This window comes from Betta splendens, chromosome 1 (genome assembly GCF_900634795.4).
Source record: "Betta splendens chromosome 1, fBetSpl5.4, whole genome shotgun sequence".
NCBI classification, from domain to species: domain Eukaryota; kingdom Metazoa; phylum Chordata; class Actinopteri; order Anabantiformes; family Osphronemidae; genus Betta; species Betta splendens.
The window spans coordinates 3,045,050-3,061,818 of NC_040881.3; the positions used below are offsets into that span (position 1 = coordinate 3,045,050).

A 16,769-nucleotide genomic window follows, 5' to 3' on the forward strand; every position below is an offset into this window, starting at 1 on the left:
ACCAAAAACAACCAAAGAAAGGAACAGAACTATCACAGAACAAGTCTTTTCAAATTATGCACAGGAGCCCTTTCATAATAGGAAAGTAATAGTGAATATCAAGTAATCGAAAAATGTGAAATGCCAAAAACATGCGTTGTTTTATCTTTATGTAATAAAATGTATCGATGGAATAGTTGGATCGGCCTACGCTGACATGATTACAAACTATTGCGTGATGGGACCGGGGTGAGGAGATGAGGAGGGTGGGGGTGGAGTCCTAGTTTCGACGGACAAACATTCGTCCTGCCCCCGTGCGTCTGACGTCATTGACGTCAAAGGGGACTGTTTGTTCTGGATTCGGGGCGAGGAAGGTCTGCGAGCGTTGACAACCGACCGAACAAGGTAAAATAAAACATCGTATTGCGTCTTATAGATGACATTGCTCCATCTAGCAAAAGCGTAAAGTCCTGGGCATCCCCTGAAAGCTTTACAAAAGGCATCGATGGCATATTTCTCGCGCTGTCAGTGTGTGCTTTGGCAAGCGGAGCATGAGCTGTCTTCGCAGGCCTTTCACCGGTTCGAACACACGAGATAGGTGCATTTTTGTCTTTTAAGTTGGCGCTATTTGGTGTTAAAGTGCATATTCTGTGTTGTATCTGCCTTCTCATAATGCTCGTGTCAAGCTTGTTTTCGTGGCAATGCACAGTCCGTACTGTCAGTCTGCACCTTAGCTGCAGGTCGGTATCTTGCTAGCTAGTTAGCTGCTAGGCTGTTTGTTTGTAGCCCCGTAGGCCGTATTCATGACATAACTTACGCCCTCCAGGCAGCGTAGTCTGCGCTCGATGGCGCAGAAGCGCACTCGAAGTACGACGTACGTCATTTCGAGAATATCAATCCTGTCCAAGTGGTATTCTCAGAGTCCGTTTGCGTGCGGAGCTGTCACTTTCTCACGGGGATATGGCGGCGCACTGACATGGAAGGTTAGCAAGGCGAAGGTGTAGATCAACGCTGTTTTACAGTAAACGACGTCTGCATTTGTCCTTATGCACAAGTATCGTTATTTGTGCCTCTAACCTTTTATCGCTTTCCTGAAATAATTTTACCGGCAGAAGATGCGTGATACCAAATAGTATGGTTAGCAAAATGGCTGATAAATCTTGCTCAATGTTTCATTCAAATCTCGCTGTACGTTATGTTTCTCTCTCAGTTTTAGTTGTCATTACTTTATCTTGACTGCGAGGTTTGTTTTCATTTAAAATGCAAATTTTCTTAAAATCTACGCAATATACATGTTTGATTTTGATTGCATTAGCTAATGTCAGAAGGTGGATGTGTAGTTATCTGGTGTCACAGCGTTTGTTTTGGCTTAGTGAAGGAACAAGATGCTCCTAAATGGTGCAGCTGAACTGCATCTAACGCTTTCTAATGCTCCTCGGTAACAGAATATCCGTTACAAGTCCTCCAATTGTATAAGCTACAGCAAGGTTAAACAATTTTGTATTTATAGGCTTAGTTGTGGAAGAAAAAATGTAGCATATAAAGGAGTAAGATGTCAGCGTACACTCAACTGAAGCTCAAGCTACTGTAACGTTTACGTACGTTCACCTACAGATTCTAGTCTCATGTCACTGTGCAAAAGGTTCTCTTTTGAAATTCCTCTGGAAGACAAATGATGCAGAAATGGTTGCTTTGTGTACATTCCTAAAACTGTACTACTCGTATCCTTTACATTTAGAGTGGCTTACACAAATCAAACAGGGTAAAAGGAAGATATGATGGTATTTATTTTTAGTAGAAACTTTCATATCACAAAGGTGCCAAGGCTCACAACATTTTATATAAATAGATAAATATATATAAATATATATTCTATATAAAAACTGCTTGTTTATTGACAATGGCAGAAATATATCTTTGGAATATGAGCTAATAAAAATCTATGTTCTTTTATGTCCTTAATTCTTTTGTCTTTTTATTATTATAATGCATGTTCTCTAGGGTAATTTGATTGCAGATGTCCACTTTATGCCTTTTAATTTACTTAAAAGGCAGAACATTTTTCACCAAGCTTTGATTGGATTTCACGTTTCCAAAAACTAACCTGCACTGAGTAGTGGCTGTTTTTGTTTGTTTTATGTTAGACAGTATTTAACCTTTTATAAATGATATAATATATAAATGATATAATATATATATATATATATATATATATATATATATATATATATATATATATATATATATATATATATTATATATATATTATATATATTTTGGTCCTTGTTCTGCAACATAATATGGACAGCACATATTAAAACACTTTACATATACTCCATATCAAACAAATTTATATAGGTTTGTCATGGATAATGTGAAATAGCACAGCTACAACCTGTAGAGGATTTTAACATTAGTTGCAGTTACCTTATGTGCAGTCTATTAAAATAACGTTTAATCATATGTCCCTCATTTCCTGTCTTGCTCACAGGTGTGTTGCACTGTGCTGTGGTTACCTTGCCCTCACAGTGTGTCACTGACAAACCTCCTGTGTTCCTTCAGGAAATCAGCGTCTCACCAACTGAGATATGATCACACAGTCTAATTAGACTGCAGCTGCACGGCAACAAATATGTAAGTCCATAGAAAATTATTGATTTTACTTTCACCTCACGAGGGCCATTGAGAGGATTTCATGAATACGAGCATTAAGCAAAAAGAATCAACTCAGTTGAAAGTGTTCTATAAAAATATAAATCTGAAGCGTTATTAGGGATATAATGCAATAACATCATTGTATGATTACCTGTACCGTTATTCTTTTTCTTTCAAAACAGAATCTATAGCATTATTATGTGTTGAAAGTTGTTTGTTATTCAGTCTTTTAGCTGATTAACACACAGAATAGTGTCACCTGTAGTGATGATATCAGTAATAATTAATTTTTACAGAGCATTTATTGTAATTGACTTCCAATTATAATAGGTTACAATTTGCGTTTGTCTGCAAGTAACCAATAATACCCATTGCGTGTTCAACGCATGATCCAATGGTAGTGAAAAAAGTTCACTTACACTACTAATTATATCTTATGGCTGCAGTCACGGTACATCTCATGTATGAGATGTATGTATCACTATGTAGATTCATCACTAACCATTGGAGATGTTTAAATGCAAAATATGCAGTTGCAGCGATTGCTGGTTGGCAGCGTATAATTAAAATGCTTGTGCCTCGTTTGGTGTAATACCTTTTTCTCTAGCAATCAAGTACACAGCACTTATTAAACAACAAACATGGACAAATTGTAAAAGACTAGTCCTCTGCTAGTTGCGTCAAAGTTGCTTTCACTATAAAGTGCAATATTGCTAAAGCAACAGTAACCGTGGGGACGCGTCTGCTTGTCTTCCTTTGCAGAGAGTCGAGTGAGGAGTGTAATGGCCTGAGGGGGCTCCCCCCGGTCTTACCTGCCTTTGCCAGGTCCAACCTGCCGACACTGTGTGCACAGCCACTGCAACCAACCACTGCGATGGGGGACGGACTGGAGGCCGGCAGCAGCCAGAACCCACCCTCCGCCCCGCCGCCTCTTCCCTTCAACCCTCCACCTCCTGAAACATGGAACCCCTCTAGACCCAAACGACAGACAAACCAACTACAGGTACCGGCACTGTGTTTAGCAGACTGGTAAACTGTGCTCAGCGTTCAAACTTTCATTTAATGTGTTTATATATGTATTTTTTGCAGTACCTTTCAAAAGTGGTGTTAAAGACATTATGGAAGCACCACTTTGCATGGCCCTTTCAAGCTCCCGTAGATGCCATCAAGCTCAATTTGCCTGTAAGTTGTGTGTTTACAATAGTTGAAATCACTGATAACCCCCACTCATCAGTGCTGCTGTTTGTTTCTTTGGAAAAATAGAGATCTGAGCTTGTTTGAAAACAGTTATTCTTTTTGGTAGGTATTAGTTGTCACAGTCATCATGGAGATAGTCTCAGCTTGATGATTGTATTGGTAACAGACATTTGCTTTGGCTGCAACTAATAATAATCATTAGTTGCAGCCAGGTCTAGAGGACCCTCTTATTTCCTCCCCTGCCTTTGTCATTTGCATTTATTCTTTATAAAATGCAACTACTCACTGTAATCTACAACGCTTCTCCCATTTTTTCTTCCATGTCAAGGACTACTACAAGATCATCAAGACTCCTATGGACATGGGCACCATAAAAAAGCGCCTGGAGAACAACTACTACTGGAATGCCCAGGAGTGTATCCAGGACTTTAACACAATGTTCACCAACTGCTACATCTACAACAAGGTCAGCTACTGACCACAAATTCCTTGTCACATGTCATTGCTGTGATTTTGTAGGTGTAATGATGAAGCAAGAAATTATCTCATTCTTTTTTCAATTTAAATTAAATTAGAAGTGAAGACCTGTGTACAAAGCGCTTAGTCCTTTGTGTCTGTGTGTGTTTATTCAGTCTGGGGATGATATAGTCCTAATGGCAGAGGCCTTGGAAAAGCTCTTTCTCCAGAAGATCACAGAAATGCCGCAGGAGGAGACAGAGATTGCTGTGCTTGCCAAGGGACGGCGTGGTGGCAGACGAGAGTCAGGTATAGACTGAAAATGGAAAATGAATGGAATACTTCAATGTTATTTGTTTTCCTACTACAATAAAACATCTTTTGAGTCATCACTGAGTGGGTTTTTATGTACTCTGGGAGTTTCCATGAGTCAGTTCCCAAGAGAATAATGTTATTATACCTGCTTGTCGGGTTTATCACCACGCCTAGCATTAAGAAGTGATTTTATTGCTTCATGCATGTTTTCCTGTAACATCAATGTATGTGTTTTCCCCCCTCCACCAGATAAAAGGTTTATCTAACATTTTTGTTTGTATGTTCTACCTTCCAGCTTTGATTGCGTCAGACTCAGGGCAAGACTCGTCGTCCCCCTCCACTACACCACATACACGCGGCTTCTCATCCCCATCAACCACCCCACAGACGCGCGCTACACCTGTTCCTCAAGCCTCTCCTGCTCTAACCCTTCCTCTGCCGCTGCCGCTGCCCCTTCCTCTGCCCCTGCCCCTGTCCCTACCCCTGACTCAGCCCCAGCCTCTCCCACGTGTGCCTCCTACACCCACCTCCCACACACCTCATCTGGGATCTCCATACCCCCTCTCTACTCCAGATGTCCTGACCCAAAGCATGACCTCAGTCCCTATGCTTCCGGGTCTCCATCCCGCCCCAATGCTGCAGAGCTCTCCTGCCCTCGTTAAGGTGAGGAAGGAGAAGCAAAGTCAACTGCTGTTTTTGTAAAACAAATGCACATTTGATGTCAGCCCCTAACATCTGCTGTCTGATGCTCCCAGCAGCAAAGGAAAAGCCAGAAGAGAAAAGCAGACACCACAACACCGACAGCCAACGATCAGCTTAGTGAATCGTCTCCCGTCTCAGCCGAGGCCCGACCACGACGAGAAAATCGCCCCTTAAAGCAACCCAAAAGAGATGCATCACAGCCGGACTCTCAGCATCAAATGGGAGGTGGTCTGGAGATGGCAGGGGGGTCGACTCCGAAACGCCAGGAGCAGTTGCGTTTCTGTGCACGGCTCGTCAAAGAGATGCTGTCCAAGAAGCACGTAGCATATGCCTGGCCTTTTTACAAGCCCGTTGATGCAAAATCGCTGGGCCTCCATGACTACCATGACATCATCAAACACCCGATGGATCTCAGCACCATCAAGGTTATTTTTTGTGGTTTCCTTGTGAAGATGCATTTATAATGCATTTTATAAATGTGTTAAAAATAAAACATAATAATAAATAAAAAATAACTTATTGTAGCTACTATTTAAAGTAGCAGGACTCTCATACATGGGCTATTATATAGATGCAACAATTACTACATGTGTTGCGTATTTCAAGTCATAATTGTCCTTATCTAAAATACACAAACATAAGTTGGTGCATGTAAATAAAAAATAAAAGAATAACAAGCTTCTGATAAATTTTCCATTGTGACTTTCATGGTATTTTGTAGCCTTTTTATTTAAATTTGAAGGCATCTTTATGTAAGATGTCGTAGTCGGTCTTCCACTTTTAATGAACTAGTTTTATAACAAAGGTAAACATGTCACAGTTTTGATAATGACAGCACTTATTTTTCTTTCAGAAAAAGCTGGACAGCAGACAGTACAGAGACGCTGAGGAGTTAGCAGCAGATGTCAGGTTGATGTTTTCCAACTGCTACAAGTACAATCCTCCAGACCATGATGTGGTTGCCATGGCGCGCAAATTGCAGGTATGCAACACATGTCCCATACCGAAAAAACAATACTTCTGTTCTCATGTTCATCACACACAGTCCACATGCAAGTGAGTGGACATCGCACCCAGTTTTATTACCTCGCTATTGCTTAATCAAAGAGTTTTCCATCAGCTTTTTGGTAATTTAGCACATACTAATCAAAGGTATACACAAATCTGTTTCTCTTGTCTTTTCTAACAGGATGTATTTGAGATGCGTTTTGCCAAAATGCCTGATGAGCCAGAGGAGCTCACTCCTGTTCCTACCCCCTCCTTGGCCCCTCACCCTGCTCCATCCACTCGTCAAGCTCCTCCTCCTCCTATGGTCTCAGGCGACGAGAGCTCCAGTACATCTGAATCCGAGTCCTCAGGAGGAGACTCGGAGCAAGAAAGAAAACAGAGACTAGCTGAGTTACAGGAACAGGTCAGAGGTTTTAAGAAACAGCTGAGTGAGCAACACAGCTTTATTTGGCAGGGGCAATGTTATGTTTTCTCCTAACACGCCAACTGTGCCATGTCTTCCAGCTTAAGGCTGTCCATGAGCAGTTAGCAGCACTCTCTCAGCCACAGGCAAGCAAGCCCAAGAAGAAGGAGAAAAAGAAAGAAAAGCACAAGAAGAAGATGGGAGCAGAGGAACTGGTGGATGCTCCTCCCGCTGCAGTGCTTCAGACATCTAAGAAAATGAAGAGCAGCAAGGAGCAAGTCACTGGGAAAAAGGAGAGGAAAAAGCCTTGGTAGGTTTACTGAGATAATAGGATGAGTGCTGTTGATGTGTCTGTGGAATCTGGAGGTAATCTCAACATTTGCTAATTACAGTAAGAAAGAAGGAGTAAAGAATAGCCGCCCGGCGGTCACCCCTCAGCCTGGACCAACCCCTCTCGTGCCCTCAGCCTCTCTTGAAGCAGAGGATGACATGGGTATGAACATGAGATGCGCTGAGCATCATTTAGTCTCCATAAATGACCGTCCAGAATCAACTTATGATGATGTGTTCCTCCCCAGATGTAGCTGAGGACACAGACAAATGCAAGCCCATGTCCTATGAGGAGAAACGACAGCTGAGTCTGGACATTAACAAGTTGCCTGGCGACAAACTGGGCCGCGTGGTGCACATAATCCAAACTCGTGAGCCTTCGCTGAAGAACTCCAACCCAGATGAAATCGAGATAGACTTTGAGACTTTGAAACCCTCCACACTGAGAGAGCTGGAAAAGTACGTCTCCAGCTGCCTCAGGAAGAAGAAAAGACTTTCAGGTAAGTTACTCATGTCATTTGACATGTGAGACTGTTGCTGTACTGATGTGAATGTCTGTGATGTGCTTAACAGTAGAGAGGACTCAGGAAATGACAAATGTGACAAAGATGAGGACAGGATCTTCATCTTCAGGCAGCAGTGACTCCTCTGACAGTGAAGACTCTGAGAATGGTAACACACACGATGACACGCACCGTATAACGTATAGCGTTAGGAAAACACGTAATATCAACATGTCACATTATGTTACTTGTATTATATTGCAGTCTGGTTCTTCTGTTGTCACCTACAGGGCAGGTTCCCAAGCAGCAGAAGACCTTGACTAACAAAGACAACAAGAGACCGCACCACCAGCCGCTCGGTGGCTTGACTGGTCTCGGTGCTCCTCAGGCCCAGCCTCAAGTGGTCCAGTGTAAACCACCATATGTCCCCCCTGTCCCCGTTCCTGTCCCCGTGGCTGGTCCAGCTCTGGAAGCTTCACATCTGTTGACGTCAGGATTCGATCCTTTGGCCCACTTCATGAACCAACACCTGACACAGTCAAACACTGAATCGAATCCCATCATTGCTTCTACCGGTGCCCCTGTCGGCGCTGGCCTCCTCAACACAAACGCACCCAGCAGCCAGACACCCAGTGACACGCACGCTTTCCTTAACCCACATCCAATCATCCCTTCACCAGGTGTGTACACTTCAGTACCTGGCTCTTTATTCATTTAGCAAACAATTCTCCTATGCCACGAAGTCAAAGCCACTTTGGTTTGTACAAAAATGTACTTAAAGGAGATCAATAGCAGGTCCATCGTGTGCAGAATTTAATTTGTAAAACAGAATTTTGATATTATGATAAAATCTTTTTTTTGTTCTTGTTTTCCTTTTTGCAGCAATTCACAATGCTCTTCCCCAGCAACCATCAAGACCTAGCAACCGTGCAGCACCGCTTCCTCCCAAACCTCTACAGCCTCCCCCAACCTCACTCCCCTCCCTGCCTCCCTCCTCCCCACCCCAGCTTCAGCCGTCGCTGCCGCTCACGGTTCCTCAGCCTGTTCCGCACCCTCGTGTCCCTTCACCACCATCACACGGCATCTTGGGTACCCTCTCGGCTCAACCTCCCCAAGCGTTGCTGGAGGACGATGAGGAGCCGACGCCCAGCAATTCTGAAACCCCGTCCCTTAGTCAGGTCCACACCTTCCTTCAGTCGATCCAGCCTCGACCCACTGTGCAGACGCAGCCGCTGCACATGCCCACGCATTCGTCAGTGCAGGGCACCTCTCAGCTCATCCCATCAATGCATATGCAGACTACTACAACATCCAGCGCTGCTATTACACAAAGGCACAGTTCAGGCCTTGCGCACCTGCAGCAGCCGTTTCCACTCATGCACACGTCGACGTCACAGCAACAAAAGGGAGTGGCCCTGCAGCAGAAGGTACAGCAGTTGCAACATCAGCAGCATCCATCACCACAAAGCAAAACAGAGCCTTTCTCAACAGGTGAGATGCATAAACATGACTGCAAAACAGCAAAAATATGATGCAAATGTGAGGAATTATCCACCAGATTTGTTGTTTGTTCATCATTTGGTTTGCGTTCTGTCATTTGTGCATGTGACCACATGGGGGTGCTAATGGACCTGTCTTCACACAGAATACACACTGTTGCATAAAATGCAACATTTTTTTGAATTTGGAGAATTACATAATTTTTTATCTTTTACATCTACCTCCTGTCATTACAACCACTATACCTGTAGATTTGACTACACCTTTAGTTCCTTATTTCATTCTTGTGAATTAATGGTACATTTCAATTTTCAACTGTTTTTTTAGGTTGCCTGCAGGACAGTCCCTCTCCTATGATGATGCATTCTCCTCAGATGTCTCAGTTCCACTCAGTGGGACAACAGTCACCTTCTCAGACCAAGAAACACGTGAGTGGCCCCTTTGTATCTCTTTCTGTGTGTGCAGCAGCTGCGCATGGTAGTAAGCACACAAGTGTGTGTTTTGCACTAACGTCTATGTTAAACGTCACTAAGTTTATGTTAAAATGATTAACATTCATGTCAATGCACTTTTCTTTCTTGTAGGAGCAAAGGTCCAACCTGGTCCCGATCAAAGAAGACAAGCCTTCGCACTCGCCAGTTCTGCCGCCGTCACCTTTCAGCCCTGTCATGCGTCAGGACACACACAAACCCGACAGCAAACACAGTGAGTGCCAGTTTTAAAGCTTAGAAGCTGGAGCTAACAAACAAAACATGTTTGTTTGAGTAGCAAAAATGAATTGCTCAACACCAAGCAACATAGGGAAATAATATAATAAAAAAATATTTTTTTTGGTAATTAAAAATTTATCTGTGGTCTGTTTTAACTTTCATTGTCATGCAATTGATATCTGTTACAATTTTATTGTCAGTTGTTTAATTTAAATATGTTGAAATTTCAAATAAGCCTCAAAGATAAATCAAAAAAAGATAAAAGTATTTTTGCTTATGAATCTTTGTTCTGTGGCTTTAAAGTGCATCATGATTTGTGTACAGATCTGAAGCCACTAGATGCTTCTCGGGCTGCTTCACGCCTCCCGGACTCCCTAGCTCCACCCTTCTTGCAGCAAGACATCAAAATCAAGCAGGAGCCCAAAACTCCCATCACTCCCAAGAAGACACAGGTGTGCATTAGGAACCACCCCATTTTATGGGGTCTGTCACCAAAGTTCAAATCTAAAAACCTAAATAACTGTAAATGTCCAAGATAAGAACTGACAGACATGCAGACACTGTAGCAAAAGTAAAGGCACAAAGAATTGCCAGCATGTAAACATTGGGCATCTTACCTTACCTTAGTGTCCATCCTACACACCCCTCTGATGAGTTACCATCCATTTAATGTAACTAGGACCGTACACAGTCTTACAGAAAGTTCATATACAAACATTATCTTCATTATTTACCTTCACATTTCTCCCAGGATGTGAAGTTAAAGATCATGGGCTCGTGGGCCAGCCTGGCTCAGAGGTCCCAGTCCACGCCAGCCTCCTCCGTACGCTCGTCTAGCGACAGCTTTGAACAATTCAGACGGGCCGCTCGGGAAAAGGAGGAGAGAGAGAGGCAGCTGAAAGCACAAGCTGAACAGGCCAGGAGAGAGCAAGAAAAGCTACGGTAAGTGGGAGGAACGAGTCACACTGAATTCCTTTAGGCTGAAAATACCATTAAGCATTCAATCAATATCCAATAATCCTAGTTAGTTGCAGCTGCCTTTTAATTTATTTAATACTTTTAATGGCACAACAAATGAACAATCATGGTGTTCCTTCATAGTCGTGATGACGAAGACACCTTGGAACAAACTCGTCGAGCGCAGGAAGATGCCCGCCGTCGCCAGGAGCAACAGTCACCACTGGCTCCAACACCTCCCGCCTCCACTCCACCCATGCATTCTCCACAGGCTCCACCCCAACCGCCGCCAGCCCCGCCCCCTGCCCCTTCCGCTTCCCAGAATGCTCTGGACCAGCAGAGGGAGATGGCCCGGCGCCGAGAGCAGGAGAGGCGCAGGAGAGAGGTGGTAAGCATAAAAGTACAAGTGTAAAAAAATAGTGGATTGTTTTTTAGAACGCTTTAAAATTCCTACAACTTGTCCCGTTCCTCTGCAGATGGCAGACACCATTGACATCAACTTTCAGAGCGACCTGATGGCCATCTTTGAAGAGAATCTGTTTTGAGTGGGGGTGAAACAAGGACCTGTAGACACAAGCAAAGCCACAAAATGCTTGTAGTGATCGGAAAAACGTGGACACTGCTCACACAAATGCACACACACACACACACTCACACTCAGTAGTAATTGTCCCTTTGTCTCAGTAGTTGAAGCAGCTGGCTTGTGTCATGTGAACGAGAGGTGGGAGGCGGAAGTGAAAGTGAAATTCGTGACCCTCTCTTGCTCCAGCCACAGATACGTTTTGGTGTCTGACTTGGTGTTTATAGTTGTCGGTTCGCTAGGTTCAAAATGATCAGGTAGTCGGCTCCCTGAAGGCAAACGCGAAAGATGGAACGAAACGCATGGGACACGACTGACACAAGTAAAACATGGCAGATTTAAGATATTAAATGATGTGTGACCAGAGGAGCAGATTTTTGAGGACCTAGTGAGCGAATTACAGACAGATCACATTGTTCATGTTGTTCCCGTGTCTGGTCTCTTTTATTGTTTTGTTTTAGGGGGGGTCTGGCGTGGTCATTTGTCAGGTTCAGCAGTCATCTGAGAGCCGCTTGTTTTCTCAGGACACAGTAGGAACGTCACAGCCCGGCCACATTCACACCCTTTTCTAAGACATCCTTCCTCCTTCACTTCCTGCTACTTCTCTCTTTCTCCAGTCGCGAGTGAGGAGGTGGAGAGTCCAGTGATACCGGGGCTGTATACAGAGAGCAGGTGGCGAGAAAGGAGCGATAGCGTGTCCTTTGCCTTAGTGCTCTGGCCTGTAAAATAACTATCAACACCCTACAAATTATACATATACATATATAAATATATATATAAATAGATACGTGAATTTATATTCTATACGACGAAAGTCAGAAAAAAAAACGAGAGGGATTTGGATTGCGGGGAGCAAAGCTCGTCTGTGTTCATCTCTGAGCTCTGGTTATGATTTTGTAGAATTTACTGTAAAGAAGAAAAAAACTTTTTTAAGATTCTATTGAGAGGATTGTTTTCTCTGTCTTCATCTCTCGCATACCGTTTCTGTTCTGTTTTATTCTCAACTCTATGCCAAAACCAATCTTATGATTGCTGACAGTTCATCCACTTTTTTTTTACATGTAAAATGCATTTTTGTTTCACTTTATATTAAAGGCAGTGTTTTTATTGCTATTTAATTTTCCTTTATCCCCTTTTAAACCTAAAATTATGCAGCGGTTTGCTCTGTAGTAGTTTGAAGAAGCAGTTCCAAAACCATTGTATGTCACTACTTCATTAGGCCCCAGCATCTCTGTAGTGGTTTAGTATTTGCACTTAACTGACTTAACTTCACTACTTGTATTTTCTCTGTTTATCATCATGTCCTCCCTTCATCTGCATGTTTCTGGTCTTTCGTTGTAGTGTCACTTTCACTATGAAATGCACTTGTTTGTCACTCTGTTTGTTCTATTTGTTCATAGTAACAGTTTTGAGATGTCGCGTGCCATGTTGTTTTCTGAACGGGATCTTGTCCCCGTTTCATTAGGTTGGCCCGGAGATCCAGAAGTGTTTTCAATTCTGTAATCAATTTTTAAAATGTTTTATTAATTTCTTTTCCCGTTTCATATTTGATTGTTTTGAGTTTGTTATCTTTCCCTTTGCTTTCTTTGATTTAGTTTAGCCAGAACAACCTGTTGGTATGTTGGTGAGTGAAGCATTGAGGTCACTAGATTCATCCTGTTCAGATTATGGAGTAAAACATCTTTTTTTAAGAAAAGTATTAAATAATATTTAAAAACATTTTGTTGCTCATGTTTTTGTCCTTCAGATGGTTCAGGGAGTTTGTGTTGGATGCAGTGACTTCGGGTGCAGTTTGGGATCTCAGTCAGTCCCTTGATGCCAGGGCGTGAACTTTGACCTCCCGCTGTCTTCAAGGTTTAGGCTCAGCAGCTTTGCAGCAGGAAAGGGTGCTTCCTGTTTCAACACAACAATGTGCATGTGCACAAAGCAGATCTGCAAACAAATGCTTTTCCTCAGCTGAAGGTCTGACCTCAACATTTTGATGAAATCTTTGCTGAATCTGTTCCATCATTTAGTGGAAGACGGTCCCAAAGCACTGGAGGAGTGGCGGTTTTAAAGTGTCCGATTTACACATGAGCTGTTTACAGGTTTTTAATGGGGAAATTTTATAATTTCAAATGTCCAAATAATTTTGGACAAATAGCACTTTTTACTCACCTTAAAATGAAAATGAGAAAATGCAGCTATTCAGGCGTGTCCTGACGCTCATATATGATTCATATACATAGATAGTTGGACACTGGGGGAGCTAGTGTCAAGTGCATTGCTTAAGGACACAGCTTGGGGGGGGGTCAAACCGGCGCTCTACCTACTGAGCTACCCGGCCACAATTAGCAGCATGTCAACTTTTCAACAAATGTTGACATCATTCCATAAAGCACTGAATAGGAACTACATTATTGATATTTACCTTAATTTAACCCAAGTGTGGGAGGGAAGTGTAATTCAAAACAGGAAATACAAATGAAATGAGCCGACACAGAGGAGGATCTGTGCGTGAAGGTGTTGTATGTGTTGCCCTGCCGCTGAACCCAGAACAGTTTGCGGTTGAACAGAAACAGCAGCTGTAGACGGCGTCTCCAGTCGAGCCTTGACCTCCGTTGACGCCCGTGAGGCCTCGGCGCAAGCTGCTGACAACACAATGTTACTTCACTGTATCCTGCACGCAGCCCGTTGTGGCCTTGAGCGGTTCGATGATGCACGTCGCCCTCGGTGGAACTGAGGATCAGCGGGTGGAGGCTGCTCCCTCCATCGCCTCGACTTTCAAATGAGCGCCTTTGTGGTTTTGCATGGTATTTAACTTGTTAAATCAAATCCAGGGCGTGACAGGAACCACGCTGCATTTCCAAATCCCCAGCTCGGAGGGGAGACTGATGAAACTAGATGCGGGAGAACGGCCAAACTGCCGACTGCCTGAATTTATCAGGTGCGAAACCCAGACGTCCGACGTGGAGCTGAAGCGTTGCGGTGAAATATGGCACTTGCACCGTGCTTCTCCAGATAAGAGGGGAGGGAGTGATAGTCTGGGAATCTGAGGACAGTAAAGACTGAGAGACCGCTGGCAGCTTCCAGGAAGTGTATTGTAGCAACAGGGCAGAAAAAAGGGAAGCTGTGAAAGTAACAGGGTTAATTAATGAAGAAGTGAGAAACATGGCGGTGAATGGATGGAAGCAGCGGCCGCTGAGCATCGTTCACTGCTGACTACGGACTCGAGGAGCTTCTGGAGGCCGTCATGTGATCCTCTTATAGAAGCAGCAGCTTGAATTCTTCACATCCAAGTGGGTCCCGAGTTTTACACAAGCGCTGCCTTTTCCAAAGCGCCTGCTCTGAAGCTGGAGGTGCTGTCGCCTCCACGTCTGACTGCTTGTGTCCGTTTCAGGCCCTCATCAGCGCTTGTGCTGCGGGTCTTAAAGGGAAGTAGATCCTACCATTTAATCTGGCGTGTTACTGCTGATGCCAGGTGAGCTGATCACAGTGGATAAATCTGCCTCGTTGCTCCTTACACAGTTCCTGACTGCGTGTGACAGCAGGTCGCGGTTGGTCCGCGTTTCCTGCTGCGTCTGGAAGCGATGCTGATGAAAGTCCCTCACCGTTCATCCTCGCGCTAATCCGCTGTGTGTTTGCACGGAGGCCGTGTGTGTCTGCAGGAGTAAACGACATTCCACACGTTCACGCATTCCACAGCGAACACACTGTATCGGCTCAGAGGTGCGTGTTTTGGGAAGTGCGGCGTCATCGGTGCGTGCGGGGGTTAAACACGCAGCTCGGGACCGACTGGGCCGCAGCCAGCGCTGCAGCGAAAGCAGCTGCGCGTGAGGAAACGAGGGCGATCGCTGGGACGCCCCAAATCCGCGCCAGATGACAGCAAGCGCCTCCATGTGTGATGTAGACGCACAAACACGCAGTCACAACTGGAACACGTTGCACAAGACCGTAGTCCTGCCACACTGCTCACACGCGCTCTGCATCTGGACCTGGCTGTTTTACGACGCACGCGCCGCTTGCGGGAAGCGCTGGCGTCTCCTCGCCGGCCGGTAAATCACGCCTGTTGTCTCGGTTTCCGTCCATTTGGTCCTTCCTGCTCTAAAACACTCGCTTCCTTCTACGTTTGGACTCAACGCACCTTCTTAAACTCGCATTTTGGCCTCTTCGTTTTCACGCAGCATCTTCGGATCCTCAGCATCAGCTCCAGTCGTGCAGCAGCTATGTGCAACTTTACAGCGGTTTCTCCAATATGCACTTGAATGATGAATGGATTAAAACAAACACATCTGGACATGACGAAACCTTCTGCCTCGACTGCTCCGAATTTAGCAGACACGGCAGAAGATGATTCATACGAATTCCGCTGAATGTTTTGCCCAATAACTTGACATCTGGTAAATCTTGGTAAATTGCAGGCTGTTTTTAGGGAATTTGAGAGTCACCATCCGGGTGCTTCCGTTTCTCAGGGGATGTGAGTGGCCTCGCCGGTGGAGGACCCTCTCCCACCATCTGGAGGCATCTGGCTGAAGGAACGGGTCTGCGATGGACGACGAGCAGCTGCACATCTACAATCTGCAGGAGGACCATTTCCTCCTCAGTGAGTCACTCCTTTTACAAAAAGTCAGAATAAACCTCAAAGTGAGATCACCCATTCTGAGGCGCTGACCTTTTAGCCCTGCTTCCGTCACAGAATCCTGTGCTGATCAGGCGGAGGCTGTGTCTTGTTAACAGCCTGTTACCTGGTGGATGAGTCACGTCAGCAGCTTTTGACTTTTGAAGCCGAGGCTCCACGTGAACCTTCAGAGAACCACAGCTCGGACTCCTCCTTGCTGTTTGGACTGACCTGGGGTCAGCGGGGGCGTGATCACAGCCAGCGTCTCCCAGGTGAATGAAGCGCCACACTCGATGTTGTGTCCCGGGATGGATTTACTTTTGCAGCTTCTGATATTGTCTTTCGTGCTATTCTTACCTTTTGCTTATATTCCCCTGTACTTCATATTTTATTTTTATTTCAGCAGCCTTTGAAATAACCTTGTTGATCTACGTATGAGGTGAACCCTGTTCCCTACTTATTGTTCACACATACAAAGAAAAGGGTGGCAAAACGCAATCCACTGTGCAATAAAGTGGAATTTCAAGCTGTAAATGTGATGGTGCAGCGCTCTGGGCTGCGGGTGACCCTGACCCGGGATCAGTTATGCCCTGACGTGAAGGATGGGGTTGATCAGCATCTCTGTCGCCATGGGAACGCATTCTCTGCCACACGCAACGGAAACAAGTGATCCACACTGGAAGCTATGAGCAGCGGCTCACGCTGCCTAATAAGGGAAGCAGATGGTGAACGCCGAACAAACGACTGTTCAACGTAAACAGGAAAGAGCGTCCTTTTTCCTCGCTTTGCCGCCTCCTTGTCTTCACTCCTCTTTTCTCTTCTGGCCCCTGGAGTCCCGTGAAGCTGGTCGCAAACAGCTCATGTGAAGCTTCTGATA

The 16,769-nt window shown here is 44.6% G+C and overlaps 1 protein-coding gene across 5 annotated transcripts; it reads left to right on the top strand.

The window, feature by feature from the left end:
- The first annotated feature begins 251 nt into the window (after nt 1-251).
- LOC114858088 (bromodomain-containing protein 4-like) lies at nt 252-13,014 on the top strand. 5 transcript variants are annotated; one of them, XM_055510138.1, is made up of 22 exons: nt 252-384; nt 2,542-2,613; nt 3,397-3,637; nt 3,724-3,816; nt 4,160-4,297; nt 4,464-4,596; nt 4,898-5,265; nt 5,361-5,729; nt 6,158-6,286; nt 6,494-6,715; nt 6,817-7,025; nt 7,108-7,208; nt 7,294-7,545; nt 7,619-7,717; nt 7,839-8,228; nt 8,431-9,039; nt 9,376-9,476; nt 9,633-9,753; nt 10,083-10,210; nt 10,510-10,700; nt 10,860-11,103; nt 11,192-13,014. In XM_055510138.1, exons 3-22 carry the CDS (start codon nt 3,509-3,511, stop codon nt 11,258-11,260), a joined length of 4,095 nt encoding a protein of 1,364 aa, XP_055366113.1. In that variant the 5' UTR covers nt 252-384; nt 2,542-2,613; nt 3,397-3,508; the 3' UTR covers nt 11,261-13,014. The 5 variants fall into 5 exon arrangements, with proteins under 5 accessions (XP_055366113.1, XP_055366111.1, XP_040927354.1 ...); XM_055510136.1 differs by having other exon boundaries at nt 263-384; nt 2,471-2,613; XM_041071420.2 differs by lacking the exon at nt 252-384 and adding an exon at nt 815-962 and having other exon boundaries at nt 2,471-2,613.
- Nucleotides 13,015-16,769: the final 3,755 nt, after the last annotated feature.